The 23,776-nt window shown below is 38.8% G+C and overlaps 1 protein-coding gene across 7 annotated transcripts in view; it reads left to right on the top strand.

Moving 5' to 3' along the window:
* Positions 1 to 21,955, top strand: part of LOC135701305 (uncharacterized) — a 118,225-nt gene extending 96,270 nt beyond the window's left edge. For 6 of the 7 annotated variants that reach the window (XM_065222051.1, XM_065222052.1, XM_065222048.1 and 3 more), the window contains 7 exons: positions 6,693 to 6,888; positions 6,941 to 7,129; positions 7,190 to 7,332; positions 15,161 to 15,642; positions 15,696 to 15,845; positions 16,288 to 16,407; positions 20,938 to 21,955. In XM_065222051.1, the coding sequence (XP_065078123.1) occupies positions 6,693 to 6,888; positions 6,941 to 7,129; positions 7,190 to 7,332; positions 15,161 to 15,642; positions 15,696 to 15,845; positions 16,288 to 16,407; positions 20,938 to 21,845 (2,188 nt within the window). In that variant the 3' untranslated portion in view covers positions 21,846 to 21,955. The remainder of the gene's footprint in view (positions 1 to 6,692; positions 6,889 to 6,940; positions 7,130 to 7,189; positions 7,333 to 15,160; positions 15,643 to 15,695; positions 15,846 to 16,287; positions 16,408 to 20,937) is intronic. The other variant, XM_065222054.1, reaches the window with a different exon arrangement.
* The last annotated feature ends 1,821 nt before the right edge of the window (positions 21,956 to 23,776 follow it).

Below are 23,776 nucleotides of genomic sequence, written 5' to 3'. Positions count from 1 at the left end.
TGTTTGTGAAGATGGAAGGTGAGACAAAAGTGTTTCTGCTCGTATATGTGGATGATATGTTGTTATCTGGAAAATCGGATGCTATCGTGAAGAAGATCGTTCACAGTCTGTGTAACGAGTTCGAATTAACGGATCTCGGTGAAGTTCATTTCTTGGGAATAGAAGTGCTACGTGGAGAAGATTGCTACAGGATACGGCTGAAGAATTACATCGAGAAGCTCATTTCGAAGAACGGTATGCATGAAGCGAAGACTACTAGATCGCCGATGGATCAGGGTTTTTTGAAAGATGGAAACAACAGTGCAGTGTTCGAAGATGCTACCAAATATAGGTGTCTAGTTGGTGGACTGCTGTACTTGTCGGTTGTTGCTCGACCGGATATTGCTGCGTCCACGGCGATTCTTGGTAGAAGTTTTTCGGCTCCCAGCGAAGCAGATTGGACCGCTGCTAAACGCGTTCTGAGATATTTGAAGGCTACGTCGGATTGCTATCTGCGTTTAGGTGGAGCTGTCGATCAAGGCTTAGTCGGGTATTCCGATGCAGATTGGGCGGGTGATCCTGCAAGCAGAAGATCAACGTCAGGATCAGTATTCTACTATCATGGTGGCTTAATCTCGTGGGCTAGCCGCCGTCAACAGTGTGTTACCCTTTCATCCATGGAGGCAGAATATGTCGCCCTGTCAGAAGCCTGTCAAGAAACTGTGTGGTTAAGACAGCTGCTAACTGATTTCGGTGAATCGCTGGGAGATCCGACAGTGTTGAAAGAGGACAACCAAGGGTGTTTGGCATTCGTGAAAACGGAGCGATCGAGCCGGCGTTCCAAACATATCAGTACGAAGGAAAAGTTCATCCAGGAGCTATGCGAAAAAGGTGATATCGTTTTGGAATATTGTCCCACGGACATTATGATCGCCGACATCATGACGAAGCCCCTGGGTCCGGAGAAGCATGGGCGCTTTTTCGAGATGCTGGGATTGGAGAAGAATCAGTGAAGTGGCAAAGCGTTGAGGAGAAGTGTGGAATGTGCAAGGTTTACCACTTTATTCACCCCAGGATTCACCCCTTGTTTGTTGTGTACACCTTTGTACATATATTCATCTTGGCATGAGGATGAACAATCAGAACAATACAATAAACATAAACAGAATACAAAAGTTTCGCTACCGCGTTCTGATCGGTGTTTTTAGTGCTCGACAATAAATAAGATAAACGTTTAATCTCGCGTGTGCTCTTTATTTTTCCACAACTGATCCGAATCCGTTCGCTGTTGTTCTGTTTCGCATTCCTGCCGTCAACGACAACAACGAGTTTCGCAAAATACACGATACACAAGCGATTTTACCATAAATCTCTTTGATATGTGAGGACCTGGGACCGCGTTTCCGAAAACTAAAAACTACGAAAAAGTACTTAGGCCTTCATTAAGTTCCACTTTCACGCGACGTTCAATGACAGGGTCCTATCCAGGATTACATCTGAAAAATCCAAATCTGGCCAACGCCCACCTAAACCTGTTCTAATCCACCTGAAATGACTAACGAATGGAAGACTTTGACTACCCAGCCATGCAATAGTCTCATTCCGTGCCTTATGGCAACTTGATGATTCTATTGCGCTCATCTTTTGGCACCACCCAGGGGAGACTTGGTCCTGTACCCAATGCTTAACTTATCTCCATTCCACTCAGCTACTCGCAATTTCTTGTGATATAGTGGGCGGAATATTATTATATGAGACAATTCAATGCAGACGTCTTTCCAAATTTGGCAGATCGACAGGTAATCGGTGAGTTACGACGATAGTTGCTATTCAACAACTCGACAATGTCCCATCGTCAACGCCTGCTATGAAAATTTCCCATTGCAGACGCCAACGAAATGACGTCATCGAGCTATCGATCAACTACCCTGGTTATCGCCTGGTACCTTATAGCACGATGCTAGGAGGCGAATCGGAAGAATCGATGAGCTACCTCTCCCCCTTATAACAATGCATTTACAGGATGAGAGAATAAAGGCACCTTTTTATTGTTCACTTTATTGTATTTTTATTGTATTGTATTACTCATCGAAATTAAAATTAAGCTGATGAAGTAGAGGAAGCAACAACAATACTTAACTTTATATGAATATAATTACTATACAGGTATCCTTTTTAGACTAGATGCTACCAACGACCAATGATTTATAAATAACAAAACTTGTTTATGTTTTTTTATATTTTGTATTTCACTACATATATTATATAAAGTATACATTGCATGATATACTATTACTGTTAGCTTAATATTTCAGTTTACCCAAGCAAGTCATCAAAATTAATATGAAGCTGATGACGCAGATGAAGTAACAACATTAAATAATATTATATGTATATAACTATTAAGGAGGTTATTTCTCGTCATGTTAGTTATTCATCACAATTTTTAGCATTATTGTTAGTATCATTCGAGCAAGATATATTTATTTGCTTAATATATCCTATACATTTCAGTGTTACATCCATCTGCCGTTATGAGCTGAGGAGGTATAGAGCTGCATCTTATTATATGTAAAATACTTCTTCATTGCAGTACAACTATATTATCCATATAAATGTATTTTCATTATGTCATATTTTAATGTTCTGATATATTTCATTTCTCCATTGCATATATTTTCATTATATAAATAAATACTGGGTTGGGAGGGAGCATCAGGGTATCATTCAAACTGGAACTGGACGATGGTATGATTGACAGCCGGAGTCTAGGAGGGAATAAACACTATCATTTTCTTTAGCCTACCGATTCGATTGTGGTGGTGTGAGTTTTACTCCAACAGTTTCAGGGTGATTGACGCGCCCTTCTTAACAAGAAGCTTAATAAGTATTGCGAATTGTGTTATTCGATTTGTTGGAGCGTATCGTTGGAAGGAGATTCTTAAATTCCCGTGGATTTCACGTAAGTGTCTTTGCTTACGGGTCCGCCCTTCCGTTTTTGGCCCTTCATACAGCGATATTGTGAATTCAGATCGGTAGCTCAAATTGATCTTGCTATTAAGTGGAGCTGCATACAAGACAAGTCTTGAAAGGATGGTGGCTACCTTACATACATACATACATATGTTTGGTTTCGATTGGCCATTACTTGAACAGGCTCGAATTGGCCTTTAGTTTTTGATTAAATGCCTTGTACGTGATTCAAAACGTTTTCACCGGTTTTTAATGTTGGAGGTTGCTCTCGGCCAATATTATGGTAGTCACGTTGTTGCTTCTGAGTTTCTGAGAGTTGGAAAGTGTTCTCATCGTAAAGTTTATCTCTATATTCTATAAGGGCATTCATATTCACGGGTCCATCTGTGTCTTCTTTTGCTGCATAAAATATTTCACGGGGTTTGAGTTTCGTGGAAGAATGGATATTATTTGTATTTGTTAGTTCTGTAAATCTCGAAAATGGTGGAGTGGAAGCGTTCTACGATTCCATTTTCTTGACTGTAATAAGACGGCGTAAAGTATTGTTGTACGTTGAGGTCAAAAAGGAGTCCTCGTATTTCTATTGTCTGACACCATCAATTTAGGTGCTCCGTACAATGTATGGTACTTCAACAAGGCTTTGCTTATATCTGAGATACAGCGGGATTTTATGGGAAGGAGGGTTCCAAATCTCGTTAGTTTATCGACTACATATTGCGAGGAAAAGATTTGGTTGAACTATATAAACGTCAACCTGTATGAAATCAAGAGGTAGTTTAGGGATTGGAGTTTCTGAAAGCTGAATTTTGTACGGATGCCTTTAATACTTTGTTAGTTACAAGTTTTGCAAAAAAGGATGTATTTTCTAACCTTCTGTTATAGCGTTTTTGTTTTTCAGTATGCCTCTATGACCGGTTTCATGTGTATCTGAAATAATTGTATTTTGTCCTTCGGCCGTTCTCAAATCAATTAATAAATTCTGGGTATCCTTAATTTTAAATGTTTTGCAGTGACTGAAGTAATTTGTGTATACTGTTTGTAGCGACTGTATTACGTTTTCCGGGCATAAAATGCAATTAATTTTGCCAGGGTGCATGGAATCTCGGAAAATGCGGATTGGAACGCCAAAATTAATCTTTGTGATTTTTCTTCGATACATTTTAGGGCAGATTTCATCGTATTCCTCAGAATCCTTTTTGCCGATTTTCAAGATGATTTGCTATGGATTATATTTAGAGGATGTTCGGTGCATTCAATGAACTCTGAAACGTCAGTGTCCGCTGAATGGATTTAACTTGTGTCGGAACTTTCTTCGTTCATATTAATTTCAGCTGGTATTCTAGAAAGTCCGTCGGCCACGACGTTTTATTTTCCGGGCCGGTGTTTTATTTCAAAATCAAATTCGACTAACTGCAATCTCTATTTCACCAGTTTTTAATTGGGGGTTTTGAGATTGAGCGCGTATGTAAGAGGTTGGTGGTCCGTGTAAAGTGTAAACTTTTGACCGAAGAGATATGGTCGAAAGTACTTTACGACCCATACTATGGCAAGGAGTTCCTTTTCAATAGCGGAGTAGTTTTATTCAGTCTTTGTTAACGTTCAAGATGCAAACACGACTGGTCTATCCTTTCCTATACAGCCTTGCGATAAATCTGCTTCGAGAGCAAAATTGCTCGCATCAGTAGTGAGGACGAATGGTTCATTGAAGTAAGGGTATTGCAATACATCACTTTGCGTGTGTTCAAAGTTGTGTGTGTTGTTTCCAAATTTCCGGGTTTCTATTTCTGAATTGGTTTTGAAGGATAAGAAATGGGTACTTACGATTTACTTTGACCGATGTTCCTTAGATCTGGTTCTCTGGATTGCGCGTCTTCCGGTGCTGGTACAGATTTCCTCAACTTGGCGATGTCCTCTCGTCAAGGCATTGACTTGTCGATAAACCGTCGATTAATCTTCACGGAACACTCGCGGGTTCTTTGCACAATCTTACCGACTGCGCCAACTATAAAATTACTTGCCCGGAAGGGGTAAAAAACTAACTTAAACTTGAATTTGGGATTAATGGATTTCCAATGCACTAGGCAAGAAACTTCGACTGTCGAGAACAGAATGAATTTTATCTAGTTTTCACTTGAATTACACAAAGTTTTTCCTACATTCAAATATGATGACCTAGCTTCTACCTCCTACTCGTGGAATCCGGTGGTGCCATGACTATATATATATATATATATATATATATATATATAGTTAGATTCAACGGCCCTCTATAATAGTGAAACCCATTGATTGATTTCCAATGGGTTCCACAAATATAAGCACACTGCCGGAACCATATGCTTAAAGGAAAAACATATCGTTTTCCGACATTATCCGAGCTTACAGTTATCCCTCCATGGTACACACTAAGATTATTTCACGGATTTACCGAAATCTCAACAGCTGAAAGTTCGGAAAACAATTCGGTGATTTTTTAACAGTATTTTTTGTAATTTTTTCACAGATATTCAGTGAAAATTTACAGGAAAACTGTTGTTGAGATTTCGGTAAAATTTCACAGAAATCTGAAATAATCTTAGTGTGTACCGTCCACCCACCGCTATTTCTCGGCTGCGTGATCACGTCCACCCACTGACTTGGTCCTACTTGTTACAGGACTAAGTGCCACGCCGTCCGAAGCTGTAATTAGCAGAGGCATGACAGCAGCGCTGGTTTATATCTTTTCAAGCAGAACGATGTACAACCAAATGGTACTCGATTATGACAACTGTGTTAGGGAAAATAGTTTATTCCATGAAAACAGAGATAAAATTATCATTTGTACATTTTTCAAATGTTTTTGTGGAAAATTAAAAAAAAAAAATTCAGCAGATTTGTAATGTAATATATTATCGATTGGCGTATTTGGATTTCATTTTCATCTATAAATGACAAAGTTACAAGCGTTCAAAACCTAACACTATTTCACCACACATATTTTTTGATTTGCACCCCAGGATAGTCGACAAAGACGTATTTCTACGTCAAAATCGCAGAGTTGGCAATACTGTAGAAAAACTATTGTACGATTGAAATGCAGCAAAAAGATTACCCATTGTCGTTTGTATCTTTATTGGTTTCAGAAATATGTAAAAATGAAAATTTATTTTTATTTAAATCGGATAAAGGTTGGCTCACAATTTTTGATTATCTAGTTTAATAAGTAATCCCACAGCGGCGCCGGTGGTGTAGTGGTAAGCGTGATTACCTCTCACTCCAGCAGGCCTGGGTTCAATCCCAGTCGGCGCCGCCTGGATGTTCTGAGGCATAACATCTCTGATCACGCCTTCCTTCAGAAGGAAAGTAAAGCCGTTGGTCCCCGGTTCATGAGTTGATGGGTCGATAGGTAGGGTCCAGGTGTGGGAGCTGCTTTCCTGGCGTCGGTAGCATTGGTGCTCAGCACGGAAAACAAGATCGACGGAAAAATCGGATGATCCGATTGTGACTACATGGTAGGTCAATTCTACAAAAACTATGCGCATTTCAGTGGTCTTATCGTACCAAAGTATACGTTAAACATCCATCGTGAAGATGAATGAGAATGACGTGGAATGACGGTTATGTGTAATTATTGAATAATAAAAGTTTGCGCATGTAACCTCGGCTTTGTAGCAGGAATTTAATCAAAATATTAATTGAAGCCAATTACATAATGTAACAAGAAGACAACTTCATGAAGATAACTTCTTTCTCATCCACAGCACAACTGGAATCGAATTTGCAAATTTTCCGGCAAGCGAGTTATTGTTTGGATTGACGTCTTATGAATCATACAACGACCTTAGTGCTCAAGATTTGGAGTTTGGCTTTAATGAAACACGAAGAGACCGCATTCTACGAACATACGTACGAAATGTGTTTCACTTTCATTTGAAAGAAATTTATTCATCATTAAGGGTAAATTAATTCTCGACTATTTGGATCCACATCTAATGTCTTACTTTTGTAGAATGAGTACACCGATTGGGAGCATCCGCCTAGAAATCCACTAGGACATCGTGACACAATTCTCGAACTATTGAGTGACGGTCATACAGCTGCACCACTAGTGCGGTTGGGTTATTTACATAGTCTTCAGGAAGGGAAATCATATTTTTTACATTTTAGACATCAATCCGACGAACGTGACTTTCCTCAGGTATGTTCTACGTCTAAATTAAATACATAAATTAATCGTCCTTATTTGCTTCCTTTGCAGCGTGGAGGTTCCGTTCGTGGTGAAGACGTGCCTTTCACTTTTGGACTTCCACTATCACCATTATTTCCGTCTAACTATTCACACGACGAGAAACAGATAAGTCGAATATTAGTTCAGTATCTGACAAACTTCGCCAAGACAGGGTAGGTGTTGTTAATTTTTTGTTTTTTGATCTTTATTTAAGAGATTTTTAGCCATAGACTAGTTCATCTCTAGGTGTTGTTAAGTGAATGCATCTTCACTACCCAAGCAGCACACTTCCATCTAGAAAAGTTGCAACCACTTTATTGTGACCGAAATAAATCGCATAGGAGTTGCTACAACTGATTTGCGATGAGTGTGCTGCTAAGGTAGGATGCATCACTTTTAAAAAATGATCCAATCAACGCAGCCACTGGAGAGTGATTTTTTACAGCATTTTAATAAGTCAAGCCAAAGCGAATTTTATTAATTTCCTTATAAAACTATAAACTATTATTCTGTTAGGGGTTACGATATAGGCGTAAAAAGGATCATGGGCTGGAGAGAGTTATGGCCTTAGCTGAAAAGTCATAAACAATCGGTAGTAAATGTTTTCACACTACTTTTAAAATTTTCGGGTGGGGAAAGGTGTAGACTATTTCAAATATATAAAACAAAGTCAGAGTTGGTTGGAAATGCTATCTAACATGCAGATTTAGTGTGATAATTTATTAGCGTCATAAATCAAACAAGTTTAGATTATAAATCTGTAAATTTTTGAGACATGTCATGCAATATTCCATATATTGAATGCAACTGTCCACTTTTGTTTGCAATATTTCTTGCAAGCTGCTAGTTTACGTGTAAAGGAAGTTTACATGTATGAATGTTTGCATGCATGGATGTTTACATCGCCAGATTTTTTTGGTGTATAGGTAGATAGTTCCGTTAGAGTACGGCAGTATGAACATTGAATAGAAGATGAAATGAGTGAATGACTATTAATGCGACAGTACATGTCAAACACACACTTCTTTACCTAACTCGTTCACAGTTCGAAAAAGAAGTGTAAATTTCTGATGCACATAAAAGGAGCATCACATATCATACAAGTTTACATTATAAATCGTGTATAGTTCTGAGACATTTCATGCAATGTAGCAAATATTGTATGCAAAAGCCAAGCTTTTCAAACAATATTGCTAACCAGTTGCTCGTTTGCGTGAAATAAAATACAAGTTTAGGCGCATGAATTTTTACATGATAATTAAAATTCAGATTTTTTATCTGTGTACTATGTACGAGGCGATTTGAAGTAGGTCTTCAAATCTACAGGCAAAACAGTGTAGTAGTAAAATTATGTTTAATTCTGTTGATTATGGTAGTACATTGATATATCATATTAATAGATTAGCCTATCTGGCTCTTCATCTTTATTTAATTTGATATTCTAATTTAATATTTGCGTTTTTCAACTAGTTTACAGAATACCCCTTTGGGGATTTGTTTTATTTGAATTGAAAAAAGTATTAACCTACCTAACTACGAGTATAACTTAACCTAACGTGCTAGATCACGTATGATCTGATGATTTGATCTCAGACAGGTGTCTCTGAACCTTTCCAGGATGAATACTCTCCGTTCTTCTAATGTCTGAATTCCAGCCAGGATGTGGATCTCAGAATTTCTAGTCCGCGGAGGACTGTTTAGGACCATCCTAAGGATCTTGTTTTGGATCCTTTGGAGTTTAAGGTGATGGCATTTTGCGTAACTCTCCCAGATTGGCATATCGTACTCGATTACAGGAAGGATGATTTGTTTGTAGACAGCAAGCTTATTTTTCAGGAACAGGGTTGACTTCCTGTTGATAAGTAGATACAACGATCTTATCAAGATGTTGCACTTGGTTTTCGTTTTGACAACGTGCTCCTTGAAAAGAAGCTTGCCTTCTAGTGTTAGCCCGAGGTACACCACCTCTTTGGACCATTCCACCACTGTGCCGTTCAGGCAGATCTTGTTATTCTCCGACGGAACAAGTCTGGGAGATTTAGAGTGTGGAAAGTTAATGGCCTGGGTCTTTGCCGCGTTGATAGGGATCTTCCAGCTGGTGAAGTATTCAGACAGGACGTCTAGGCCTCTCTGAAGTTTGGAAGTCAGAGCTCCGGTGACCCTACCCTTGTAGACGATGGATGTGTCATCTGCGAACAGAGACAACGATCCACCATCAGGGAGAGCCGGCATATCGGAGGTGAACAGGTTGAATAGGATGGGGCCAAGGATGCTTCCTTGTGGAACCCCGGCACCGATGTTGAAAGCATCCGATGTGATGCCATTCAGAGAGACTCGGAACGTCCTGTCTGATAGATAGTTGTTTATTATCTTCACTAGGAAGATTGGAAGACCGTACTGCTGCAATTTGAACACCAGGCCATCATGCCAGACATTGTCGAACGCTTTTTCAACGTCCAACAAGGCCATGGCAGATGTTTTCGAAACAGACTTGTTCCGTCTGAGAATGTTTGTTACTCGAGTCAGCTGGTGGACGGTCGAACGACTTTTCCGAAAACCAAACTGTTCCTCGAGTAACAACCCTAATAAACAAATACCATAAACGAACTGTATCCCGGATGGGTAAACTATTACACAAATGGTTTGAATGATAACCCGAACAAGTCGTTAAGCTCTCTTGTATGGTAATTTTTATTAGGGAAGTTGTTTTCATCGGCAGATGATAGGAGCCGGTGGTACACTGCTCTTTCGAACAGTTTTGATAACCCTAAGAGAAGGCTGATTGGTCGATAACTTGAAGGAGAGGACGGATCTTTCCCAGGTTTCCGGATGGGTGTGACTTTAGCTAACTTCCAACACGAGGGGAAGTAGCCAAGTCTGAGGCAGTGATTAAAAATCAGTGCCAGATGGTTGTAGAATCTGGAACTCAAGTGTTTCAGGATGCATCCAGATTCAGGATGTTGTCGAAACCTGGGCCCTTCATGTTTTTAGAAAATTTTATATAGGCCAACAGTTCGTCAGCCGTAATCTCGGATTCCTCTGGAAAAATGTTAGAAATCTGAAGAACATTAGTTGCATTTTCAGCAACCTCAGATTCATGAGGGCTGACGATGTTTTCTCCGAGATTATGGGAGCTAACGAAGTGTTGACCTATCGCGGCAGCCTTCTCCTCAGGAGTTATCAGATGAACCACTGGGTCGCCGGGAATGAATGGTCAGTGGTGGAATGGGCCTAGGCTTGTTTTTAAGAATTTTTGTAAGTTTCCAGAAGGGCTTAGCACAATCTGGGAGAGAGCGGATCTTAATAGAAAAATCGTTATTTCTGTGATCCTCCATCCTGGCCTGAATGATCTTTGTTAATCGATTACAATTAGTCTTCAAGTTAGGCAGGGCAGTACGCTGGTACTGCCTACGAATGGTGTTACGGAGTCTAATGAGATCTTTGGTAGGGCTGTCAAGTTTCAGAGTGTTACTCACCTGTCTGGATACTGGCACGTGTTGTTCCTTGGCCCGGGACATCGCCTCCTCGATGGTTTGTAGACACCGGTCAACATCTTCGGACGTCCCCGGTTGAACATCGTAGTCGAGGTTGTGTCGACACAGTGTTGATATTGCGCCCAGTTGACTCGATGGTAGTTGCGCCGGGAAGCTTCGAATCGGTTTACCGAGGATCCAACTTCAGCCACCACCGGGTAGTGGTCCGAGCTCAGCTCCTGTAATGCCACAGGTTGCGAGATGTTGTGTCCCATGTTGCTTACGAAGATGTCGATGGTCGCATGGACCCCAGACCGACTCAACCGGGTGGGAGAGTCCGGGGCGAAGATGGTATAGTGGCCCTCTTGCAGGTCTTCATTGAGGATGATGCCGTTTCTATTGCTCCGACCGTTGCCCCAAGCTTGGTGTTTTGCGTTCAGATCCCCAGCGACGATAAAGTTCCCGCTCCTCCGGGTGAGTTTGATGATGTCTTTCCGGAGGGCCACTGACGACCCGTCTCTGATGTTGGTTTCCTTGGGGCAGTAGGCCGCGATGATGGTGATTGGGCCAAGTGATGTGCTTCAATTGTTTTCAGCTGGAAGTTTGGTAGCAGCCGGCAACTGATGTTCCGTCTTGCAGCGATGGCCACTCCTCCACCTCCAGAGCAGGTGCAATCAAGTCTGACGAGCCGAAAGTCGGGAAGGAATATGTTCAGTTTGAAGCCCGAACTGAACATATTCCTTCCCGACTTTCGGCTCGGTGATGATAGCAATGTCGACCTCCTTGGTGTTGAGGAAATCGAGTAGCTCTCTATGCTTGTTCGTCAGTGAGCAAGCGTTCCAATTTGCAATTTTTATAGCTTCACGGTCTATACTTTGTGACGAGTGACAAGGCAGCATGAAGCTGTTCAGATCGAGTCTTGCAGGTACGCATGATGATGATGACCTCGGCCACGAGCGTCACAAGTTCCTCCGAGGTGAACGGAGAATCGTCGACACATTGACCTGAGACAGCACCAGCGTATGATAAACCAGGGGCGGTGGATGAACCTGGAATTGGCTGGGCAGCAGCAAAAGCTGCTGAACTGTCCGACTGTTGGGAACCATTTGGATACTCGCAGGATTGGCTTGTAGGTTGTTGAGCGAAAGCGGGGCTAGGTTCGGAACATGTTGACGGGGCTGGAGAGCTGGGTACTGGAATTCCGTTACTTCAGGAGGCGAACGATGATTACGAAGGCGACCGAGCTGGTTGTTGATTGTGGCCTTTCGATGGATATTAATGAACTCCACTTGCTTGGGACATCCGCGATTGGAGGCTTGGTGGTTGACACACGTTGGCTCGATGTCATCGACTTGCTCACAGGACGCAATTGAGTGAGTTCCAGTACACTTGCCGCAGTTTGTCTTCATGTAGCAGTTTTTGGTGCCATGGCCATATGAGAGGCAGTTCATACACTGCGTTACATCACGATGTTGGGGTTTGTAATGCTCCCAACTGATGATGACCTGAAACAGGTCCCGGATTTTGGATCTCAGAGCCGTAAGACTGGTGGATCCCTTCGTGAAATGCACTAGGAACAACTGATCACGGAAGCTGGTGTTTTGGTTGGGACGCCGGTTCATCTGGAACACGGCCTCAGGTTGGAGCCCAAGCCACTCCAGCTCGGACTTCACCGCAGCAGCCTCGAACGACGGTAATCCACGCAAAACCACCTTCAGTGGCTTGCTCGATGGCAGATCAAGCGTGAAGAAGTCCACGTTGTTGTTCTTCAGGAAACTTCCTATTTGTTTGTACTCCTCCAGGCTAGAGCACATGATTTTGGTCCCGATGCTGCAAAGCTTGAAGCGAGGCAGCAGCTTATGTTTTGCCAGTTCGGCACCCAGCTTGGCACCATCCTTCACCGGCGTGAAAAGCGGGGGAATCCGCTCTCGTCTTGCAATGGGAACGGCGTCACCATCGCCATTTTCTTCAGGGAGTACTGTATACTGGTTGGCTTGCAGTACTCGTTTTCCGGCGTCATCCTGCAACGCGCTGGGCTTGATTAGCACCTTCTTTGAAGGGCCCGCTGCTGGCTTATTGGCACGTTTACGCACCATTTGTTTCATGTTTGCAAGTTCAATTAAAATTGCCAGAACGCGAGAAGGTGGCAACACTTCCACGGCGCAACGCGACAGCACAAAACGAAACAAAATCGAATCGAGAACTCGAGCGAAAATACGGACTGAACAGCTCGACAGTCTAGCAAAGAATGAGGCAAAACAGTGTGCGCCTGATTTGCTTATATACTGTCTGCTGCTGTGGAATAGTTCTAGCGACGTTCATCAATATTCGACAGTTTTTCTTAAATCGATGGCCACCATCTTGAATTTCATAATGGCGGCAAACATCGATTTTCGATCTCTATACGTCATCCTCATTCCGAAAATTCACATATTATAGGGTATTTGATTAGCCTTGTCTTAAATGGGGAATTTTCAGTGACGAGAGCTGATGATGATGATCTGAGATTATCGCTATTTCATATGATCATGATCTGATACACAAATGATAATCGCATTATCGTTTCCAGAACTGTCCATTGTGATTTCTGGATTTGTACTAATCATGAGTGTAACCAAAATGAGACTGCCATTATCTTTATCTGATTCGTTCATTTTGATTCCCTGATTCTAATGCAATTCTTCTTTACCCAACTATTGTGTTGCTCCTCTCGTCATGACCAACTTAGTCATCTCAGAGAGAAAGCAGTAGGGTGGTTGTTGCGTGCTGTACCATCATCAGCATTGTTGACGGCTACTCCCGCCTTGAGTTGTTACATTCAAAGTATTTTTATGTTACTTCATACGCGAAGTTTGCGATTTTCAGGATTGGTTGGAAATGCTATCTAACATGAAACTTTAGTGAAGCTTCGCTCATTTTCAACTTCTATTCTGTTTTCATACTGCCGTACTCTAACGGAACTATCTACCTACCCTCTTCTAAGACCATTATCTAGCTAATAAATTATCACACTAATTTGTACATGTTCAGTAATCTTGATAGAAATTCGGTTTGTGTATACATTGAGAATATTTCACAGATTTCTGGTAAATTTTACCGAAATCTCGACAGCAGAACGTTCGGCAAACAGATCGGAGGTTTTTCATAGTTTTGCTGTAACTTTTCACAGAATACCTGTAGATTAAGGAACATGTTTATGGAACTTTGTTTGAGTTCATGGAACTAAGTTTAAGTTCAAAAAACTTTCCGAAAGTACAGGAACCTTAATGAAAGTTTTAGAACATGTTGTTGATGTTCAATTAGTTTCACTAGATATTTTTCACAGTATTGATAAATGATAGCCTTGCTCAAGTATTAATCTGAATATTACAAACTGTTTTCTTCTCTTCATGGTCAAGAAATGTTTGAAAGATCTCCAGCAAATAGAACATTTCTATAAAGTTGTCTAGATTTAATTTAGAGATTACATGTTGATCAAGTACTTTTCCGAAAATTCTCGATAGATTGCTGATGTTTGGGAATGTTTTGAAAGATCCGCACCTGATAATAAATTTCAGTATAGTCCTCTGGTTCCTTTTTAAAGACTTCAGATTGATAAAGTTCATTCTGAAATTCTTAACTTTTCAATAGTGAAAATTTCGTACGCTGATATACTCCCAAGACAGATAGTTGATCAAGAAGTATCTCCAGTTATTCGAGGATATTAATTAATTATTTTGGATATTTTTAAAGACTTCAGGTTGATCAGTTCTTCTTGTAAAAAAAACATAAACTGTTTAAAGATTCAAATGTCGTCCCTTATATATAAAATTTAGATTTCAATAGTAAAAATCTTCACATGTTTGCTTAAAATTCAAAAATACTTCGGAAATCTTCTTCGATTTCCGCATATCTTCAAACAGTCCAAACCTCTCATAACGAATCTTCAAAATGTCTTCATAGAAATTAAAACTTTCTTCAAAATAAAAACATGTATTCTTATCTGGTATCGCTGCTAAAAAAAAATCAACCTTTTTGTATGACATTTGTGTATAGCAGAGAAATAAATAAAAGATGTAGGCCAATTAGCAGCCGTGAATAGGTAACATATTAAGAAATTAAAATTCGCTGCAAAGTGAAATGTAAATTTATTTCCTAACTCTGGAGCACCATCCCTGGGTCTAGAGGGATAGGTGCCTCCCCGGCCCCCCTTATTACGCCAATGGATTACGAATTATTGATTGCCATGTTTGCAAACATTTTTTTTTTCCGAAATGAAGCACACTAATTTTTACTCAACAATCTTTCCCATTTTGTATAAACCCCCAGTAATGTGCACGGAACTAAGAAAATGTTGATGTTTCGCTCCTTATTGGACCATTTTCGAGGAGTCTAAATTGTTGGTGTTTTGTTGACAAGTATTAAATCTGTGAATTTAGATAACTGTGGCAAATTTTTGTATGCAATTTGAGTAGAAAATGTAACAAATGACACGTACCAAACAAAAAAGATATAACAGTCAATACACGTTTCTACAATTTGAATATAGCATGCCAAATGGACTGAAATCTTCAAATGCCATGGATAAATCCGATATAAGTCATGGCAGTGCACGAAATTTTCACAATAGCAAAAACAACCATCGCTACAAACGATCGAACTACAAATTTTCTCTACGTAAAGATCAAATATCACTTTTCCTAAATAACAGGCTCTTAAAGAGTCTCTACCGAAGCAGTTTGAACAATAGTGAATTCAATGTTGAAAGTGCTGATATATATCAGAACAATAACGACAACGATAGTTGGGATGACACTATAAATTCAATGGCTGATGAACCCGATGACAATGAAGCTATGCGAGATAGTTCTGGAATTGTGGGACGAGAACAATTCAATGATAACGATAGTAATGATAGCAGCGATGGTAACGATCGATTCGATGATGTGGAGAAAAAAGCGATACTAAAACTGGAAAACTGGGAAATGTATGATTCCATCAACCAGATTTACCTGGAGATAGGTAAGTCTGGTAAGGCTAATTTTAATAGCTAAATACTTGGACTTTAACTTTGAATATTTTAGGGTGCAGTACAGTGTCGCGAAGCCATTACCGTGGACATAAGTTATCAATGTGGTTGAGTCTCATACCACAGTTGCACTCATTCGATGATGCAGCGTATCTTCCTATGCGACATCATCACTTCACTGATGATAAACCGGAGTATTTTGATGGTGAGTATGATTTTGTAAATTTCATACGATTAGGAGACGACGCAAAAAACACACAAATGACCAGTCATATTTGGTCATATGAAGTTTTTTATATCTTCTCTCAATAAAAACATGCATGTTCAGTGGTGTAATCTGTTAATTATAAAATTAATTATGAGGAAATATGAGTGATATTATCATGACAAAAATTAATTATTTTACCTAAATAAAGATCATATTTTGTCATCTCATTGTGCAAAATCAAGCCACTTAATTTCGCCCCATTTGATGATACAACCGATTAACATGTAATGAGTAGTTCATTACGTTGCATCATGTGCAATGGGATACAATGTTTATTACAGTAGATTGCAATTCGATTATTGCGCATTTTACAGAAATTCTTGTGCTGCTTGATTTTATTTGATTTATAACTAAACGATAAAAATTTGTTTTATTGCAGGAAGGTTGAAGGAACCGCCAAATATAACGCTACCAAGGCTTATCACCATAGCTAAATCAACAACAAAGCCGCATAAGACTGAAACAAATGTTGTAACATTTGCACAAACAGTACCAACAGGTGAACCACTTGAATTCTCTTCATAAATTGAAACTCAGTTTCCAACCCATAATATGTTTATTTCTCCATTATCCTCATTAATCCTAGTAAGATGTTATGGTCTATAAGTATTAAAAAGTAACATTAATGAGGAATCCCTTGTCCGCATTGAGGTTTAGCAATAATAGCAGGGAATACTTATAATAATATTATTTTCCTAAGTTGAACAACTGAGGTATCAGTTCTAACTAATCCGGATTATCCACCCACTTACTATGATGATATTTTTGTCAGTAAGTAAAGTTTGACATATATCTTTAAAAAAAATAAGTATCAATAATTTAATACTAATCATTTGAACAAGATCTCGTCACATTGATTCCACGCGTAGCTAAGCTTTTTCGCCTAAAAATTAGATATTGCTCCCATTTCGTCGTTTATTGACCAATTTAGAAACAACTTCCAATCGATCGGGCATTTATATTTTATAACGGTTGAGCAAAATTCTTGCAAAGAGTGTGATATCTAATGTATTAAATTACAAATCTTACTATTACATTGCGATCATAGATCAATCGAATATTTAAATGGAATTTATTTGACCGTAGTGCCAGAAACGGATGTATCCTTCCTACGATGTTCCGTGAGGCACCGTAGATGTGGCCAACTTATCACTTTCATAGAACCAAGCCGTCTGGCACCTCAAAATTCGCAGAATTTCATGAAGAATTGGCAACTTGATCTTGGAACCGGTTCAAGGAACCCCTGAAAGGTGGCTAATATTTAATTTTTATAGAAACAATTCGTGCGACAAAATTTCATGAAAAATTCATCACAGAACTGTGCAGTATTTGTAGATGCTTCAACTGAATTTCTTTTCTTGCTCTTAATGAAGATAAACACTATTACCAAAGAGGTAACCAGTGCTGCAAAATCTCGACAATACACGGTGATATTGACAATTCTGCTTTGGTCTATCATTTGTGCTAACAGTCATCGTCAAGGCAAGCCATGTCAATTGTCAATGACAATGCTGTCAGTGACGAACATGTGTAGATTTTTTAATTAACTAAATTTGTTATGAAGTTAAAAGACTTGAGCAACACAATTACATGATGCCGTTAAAGTGAACAAGCATCTACGGCCTGAAATGCTTGATGTGACACAGAATGCACCAAATTACACTTTTTGTTACCAGGTGAATCGTAATTCACGTGTCAAAGCAAAGCAAGGTAAATGTTAGACCCAAACCTCTTCGTAACAACCTCATGCTAAGTCTGCTTCTGTATCGCACAAATTATGGAGCATACGGTGCACAGTGGGGTAATCTCGAAAGGCGCATAATCTAGAAAATTCAATTGTTAATAAATCAATCGAACTAATTTTGTGATAATAATGAGTACAGTAAAACTAAAAACACTTTATACAAAGACTTGCGAAGATTTGTTTTATGCAGCCAAATGAGCTGTCAAAAAGTGCAGCCAAACGAACATGTAAGATTCGATGGTTCGGTAAGGGGGAAGCATTGTTATCCAGATTTAACATTTTCGAATAGGTAACTTAAAATGGAAAATAAAGAAAAATGCTGCAAACATGTTTTTGTTGTTCCATGCCGATTTTAATTCAATCTTTCTTTCATTAAGCGTTAAAATCTAGTGAAACTTCAATCAATTGTGTATATTTTAAATATTGTCATTCATATGGCCATAGATTTGCTGTCATGTCGTTTGTCTCGAGGAAAAATTTGCCGGCTTACTCGTAAGCGGAATTGAATATATCGTCTGATGATTTTTTCTTTCATCTTGTGACATTCTGGCAAGTGTGGTGCTGATACTACTTTCATCATCAGGTTATAATATTTCAACTCTAGATTCTCATTCAGCAATCGGAATACTGAAATATTACGTTTAAATATATCTTCCAGCTCCAAAAACAAGTTATACGTTTCAACGTTGACGTAATTTAAAGCGTTGCTTGTATAATCCTTGAACTAACACTGCACAAACGCTGGCTTCCCAAAATTTTTAAATCCTCCGGAAGCTCACAAAACGATAGCCACTTTTTGCGCTCTGATTCGCTGCGAGGAAAACGAAAAAACGCCACGAAACGCATTCCACTTCGGGAGTTATTTCCACAATATTTATAAAAACAGTTCATTTCCACTGATTCACAACGCGTTGGATGATTTTTTCGATTAAAAAAAAAACGGTTGCCTGATGACGTTGAAGCGAACATTTTTTTCTACGATATCAAAACAAACATTATCAAGCGTTCATGTGAAGTTTGCATGATTTGCAGTGAGGCCAGTTTTTAAGTAGCTTTTGTTGTTATTTTCGCTGGTTGCTAGTTCTAGTGTTTTTACATCCGCAAGTCTTTGTATAAAGTGTTTTTAAGTAAAACGGGGTAACATTGTTCTTTAAAGTATATTCTAAATATTTTTCCACAGCAATGAATGTTTTTCAAATTTTATATTTTTAAAACAAGTACTGAGGATCCAAGAGTTAGTTCGTTAGTAATATGTTGAACGAAAATTAAAGCATTTGCACTATGTTTTTAGTTTTGTGACCGAACTTCAGTATTTTGATTTAGGGTTACTTTGATAATGCTCGATGAATGTAGAAAAAAATGAGTGAAACTCAAACAATTTAGTTCTTTAAATATGAAACTTTGAATGAGTATATAATCAGGAAACGTCATAAGCAATATGAATACAACATTGAATTTGTGATGGCTGTATCGGAATAACATTTCATAAGTGAAGGTTGAGTGCTATTTCAAAAAAGCGAAAAACACGAAAATTGTTTTTTAATATGTTTGTAAAATATATAACACAAATTATATAAAAACTATATACGATATCAACGGATACCCTTAGCTACAATATGGAACCAATGTTTCTAATTTGGAAAAAGCACAGCGAGTAAATTTATTCTTTATATTATATTATCAAAGTTACCCGTAGTTTCAAAATATGAGAATTCTTGAAAACAACCTATAAACTTTAATTGTTTCCGCTGTATGTCTGACTACATCATATTATAATATTTCACTACTACCACAGACAAACAGACATAACTCTCACAAGTTGTTAATCGATCAAGCATTTAACGGTTAATTTAAAAGTTTCTCAGTTGGTAGTACTGCCACCCTTGGCGCGCATAGTCAATTCCCTTGCGTTTGACGTTTACACACTACCGCCATCTGTTCAGCGTACTACCCACCACAGTGTACTCAACAGATGGCGGTAATGTTTTAGCGACGATGTTTTACAATGAGAAATATTCAGTGTGTTATGTCTGTTTGTCTGTGCTACTACTATTTAGTAGCAGCGATTTGTGGTAATGTTTTTTTTTTTTTTGGTATTTAATTTCTTGCAGACAATAATTAGTTATTTTTATAACATCTGATCAATAAACCTGTGACAAACAGTATTTTATAATGTAAATACAATGAGTTAAGTATAATTGTTCTAGACGGAGCGAAGTGAGCGATTTGTAACAACAATTTTTCATGTGACTTTCTTTCAGTAATGACAACTGCTAGTCCAGTTGAGTGTTCAATCAAGACTCATCGTTTATTCAAATTATTGCATTACAATAATTTCCTACTGCAGGTTCCTGGAGTCACCATGTACTCGATCACCAATCAGCGATCAAGGAGAGAATAGGAGAGAATAGGAAAAGGCAATTAACGAAAAGAGAGAATGACGATAGCATGTTGCGCCGTTGGTGGCTTAACAACAACCAGATCGAAATGTGACACTTTAAGGAATGCTTAACGCTCATCAAACTATTGCCTCATGCTGATGCAGTAGTTCGATGGCCGTTGCAGTTTACTGGAAATTGACTCTTCACAGCTTGACGCAGCAAAAGTGGTCTGCTAGAAGCGTCGTGGGAAATATTGAATTTATGACATGAGGGATGCACATAATACATGGTGAAAATTTGTTGCAAGATCCATCTTGCGATTCCTGCAGCAGTTGTTTCAGATAGTCCAGAGGTGGAAAGAGTTGCTATAACAAGAGCAATTGCAACCAGTGTAATTTTTTTATGAATGTAGCGGTATTGATTGCCCGACATGAAATAATATTAAAAAAATACCATCTCTACCCGTCTTTATAGTTATGTTATAGTTATAATCCGGTTTGTGGTAGAGCTTGCACGGAATGTCCCGAATGTAGTCTTGAAACACCTCTTGGCCGTCCAACACAATCCACACACTGTGGAACTCGATTCAGGAAATTCAAGTATTCGTTCGTCACCAATATCACTTTACTGTTAAAAAAAATCCGGAGTAACGCAAAATCCAAAAATCCAAATCAACTCACCCCGTAGCTCGTATCGAAACTGCATGTTTTATGGTTCAAATCAATTAATTTCACACTTAACATGATTCTATTGAAGTATAGTCACCAAAAAATGTCTATATTGCTGTGTGCTCATTATACCCCTTCCATCATACATAATTTATTTTTCGTCGTCATACTATATTTAACAGTCATAGATAATGCATACACTTTATTTTCTGCTTTACAATCTACGTTGAATCTAGAATGCCCACCAAACATGACCATAATGCCACCAGTCGCTGCAACGTATCCGCAGCGAAACCAGATGAACACAGCAGAAAGTAGCAAAGATATCATCAATCAAATGTCTGATTCACAGTATCAGAACTACTCTACAGCATTTAATATCACCATCGGAGTGGGATGCTTTCTGCTGCTACTGAATGTCATTATTTTCACTGCTATATACTACCAGAGAGAAAAACATGCAAACCTTAACAAGCAAAAGGAAATCAATGCGGCAGAGGAGGCAACACATGTTACACTATCATCTTTGGACGACAGATTCGAACAACAAAAGATCCTCAGGGATATTGAGACTGACACGGTTAGGGCTAAGTTCAACCCAAATTTGCAGAGCGTATCTGGCGAAGCATCGTTCAACGAATACATGTGCAATGATCATACTGGAACGAAAAAAAAATGCATCATCGTAGATGTTTGTAGTTCAGAACTATCCCTTAAAGAGTATCCCTATGCGTCACCAAGAGGATCAACTACTGGCAGCATGCGAAGATCTATAACACCAGAAACCTACAAGAATTTATCGCGTGAAAATCTCACATCTGTACCTCAAGCTTATTCGTCGCAACCTTCATCAATGTCAGACTCATCATCCAATACAGTCAGTACGTGCCAACAGATGCGACAAAATGCCACAACCACTACAGGCAGCCAGTGTACGCAATCCGAACAAACATGTCTACCAGAAACACAAGAAATAGGTACTACCGTGAACGAGGTTGATCTAGAATTTAACTCCATGATGCTGGAAACAACACATACTAGCCGTTCCGTGGGATTTCAAGGAGGCATTCTACGACAGCAAACAGGTTCCATCATTCATGGAACTACCAAAAAACGTGTTCAAATACAGGAAATATCTGTATGATGTACAAAGCAGATTGTTCTTCCGAAAATCGAAATCTTAACAATACGATTTCTGCGCTTTCAATACGTGAAGCGTTTACAATAATCGATAAATAAATGTAAATAATTGTATTTTATTGTTCTGATTAATTATTGAATATCGTAAGAAAATACTAAACAAATCATCCGAATATTTGTGAATAGAATACGAATAACAATACAATGACTCATTGGTAAAAGATCCGAATCTTCTTCATCATAAACATTCTCATTTACTGTTAGTCACATTAGTGCTGAACATGTGAACTTTTAAAGTTATACATAACTTTGACATGGGAGATATATACGTATAGAAAGGAAATTAAACCTTATATTTAGTAAGAATTGCTGTTAGTGCTATAATTGCTTGCAGCGCATAGCTTCGGTTAACCGCCTATTTTCCCAATTTATATTTTTCGTATGCACTAGTGACTAATCCATACATATCTATTCATTATATTTCAAAATATTCACATTAAGTTGGACAGCTTAGCACGCGTTTTTTTGTTATTTAGCTAAACGTTTTTGAAGAATTGATTTCCCCAGAACCCTTTAAATGCGATTCAAGAAACGATTCCACAACTATTAATTCCATTCCTTATAAGGAATCTTGCGAATGTGTCTCAGAACCCAATTGTTGCACGACTCATTTTTCTTTGAAATTCAATTATTGTACACTTTGTATCTAATTATTGCACACCCATAAATTATAGCCAAATGCATCTTAGAATGTACTTTTCAGCTTGAATTTTTCAGTAATTCTGTTAGGATGATTGAACGCAACATTTTGGTTTATTGTTCTTACACTATCAGTTAGGTATAATGCCCATATACACACAATTAAAAATAACTATTTTAACACGAGACGTAATTCATCTTTGACGTAAGTGTTAAGTGTTCCCAAACCGAAACATACGCAACTCGACGAAAAGTACGATTGATTGAATTTATTTTCTTGTTTCTTTCAACTGATTCTTATGTCATTTGGGCCGCTTGCATGTGTCGGTCTCAGGGCACGGAAATTTACATGACTTTTTGGTAGTGTGCAATAATTCAGGGCAATGAGTCCGAATATGATCCAACTATTGAACATTACATGTAAATTTTACATGGAAAATAGACGTTTTGCAATAGATTATTTAGCTTAATTGAATTTAAAGCTAGTTTTTAACAACTCACGATTCTTACCTGAAAAAATAAGAAATCGCCTGATACAATGCCAATAATATTTAAAACATGCATAACGACAACATTTCTAGTACTGAATATCTGCGGCGCCGGTGGTGTAGTGGTAAGCGTGATTATCTCTCAACCCAGCAAGCCTGGGTTCAATCCCAGTCGGTGTCGCCAGGATGTTCTGAGGCGTAACATCTTTAATCCCCGGTTGGTCCCCAGTTCATGAGTTGATGGGTAGTTAGGTAGGGTCCAGGTGTGGGAGCTGTCTCCCTGGGGTCACACGGAAAACAAATCAAGGAAAAAAAATTGGTACTCAATATCAAAAATATATGTTTAAGCAATCAATGATTGATCGATGGCTGTACAATAAACAATGTGAAGTGTGCAATAATGGACAAATTTCCTACATATTATTTTGGAATATTCCAAAAATGCTCGAAATTTAGACTTATGTGTAGGGGTCTCAGTCGGTAAATGCACTGCTATAAAACAAGACCATGCTGGAAGCGGCTAGGTTCGATTCCCGGTCTGGTCTAGGAATGTTGGAAAATCCAAAAGTGCACCTAATGGGCCACAAATGGCTTCTTTCGTTCAGTGTTTCACCATCCGGACACGGTCCCGGAACGGGTACTCCCATAGATGCAGCTAAATCACTATGAAAAAAAAAACAGAATGTGGTCAAACAATGAACCTATTATTACATTGGCGATCTTTAGATTCTGATTGAAGTAAATACAT

Source organism: Ochlerotatus camptorhynchus, unplaced genomic scaffold (assembly GCF_037179485.1).
Source record: "Ochlerotatus camptorhynchus isolate MF236.1 unplaced genomic scaffold, CSIRO-AGI_Acam_v1.1 ptg000155l, whole genome shotgun sequence".
In the NCBI taxonomy this organism is placed as follows: domain Eukaryota; kingdom Metazoa; phylum Arthropoda; class Insecta; order Diptera; family Culicidae; genus Ochlerotatus; species Ochlerotatus camptorhynchus.
Note: the sequence above shows the minus strand (reverse complement) of the source record. Positions and strands in the feature narration are given on the sequence as shown.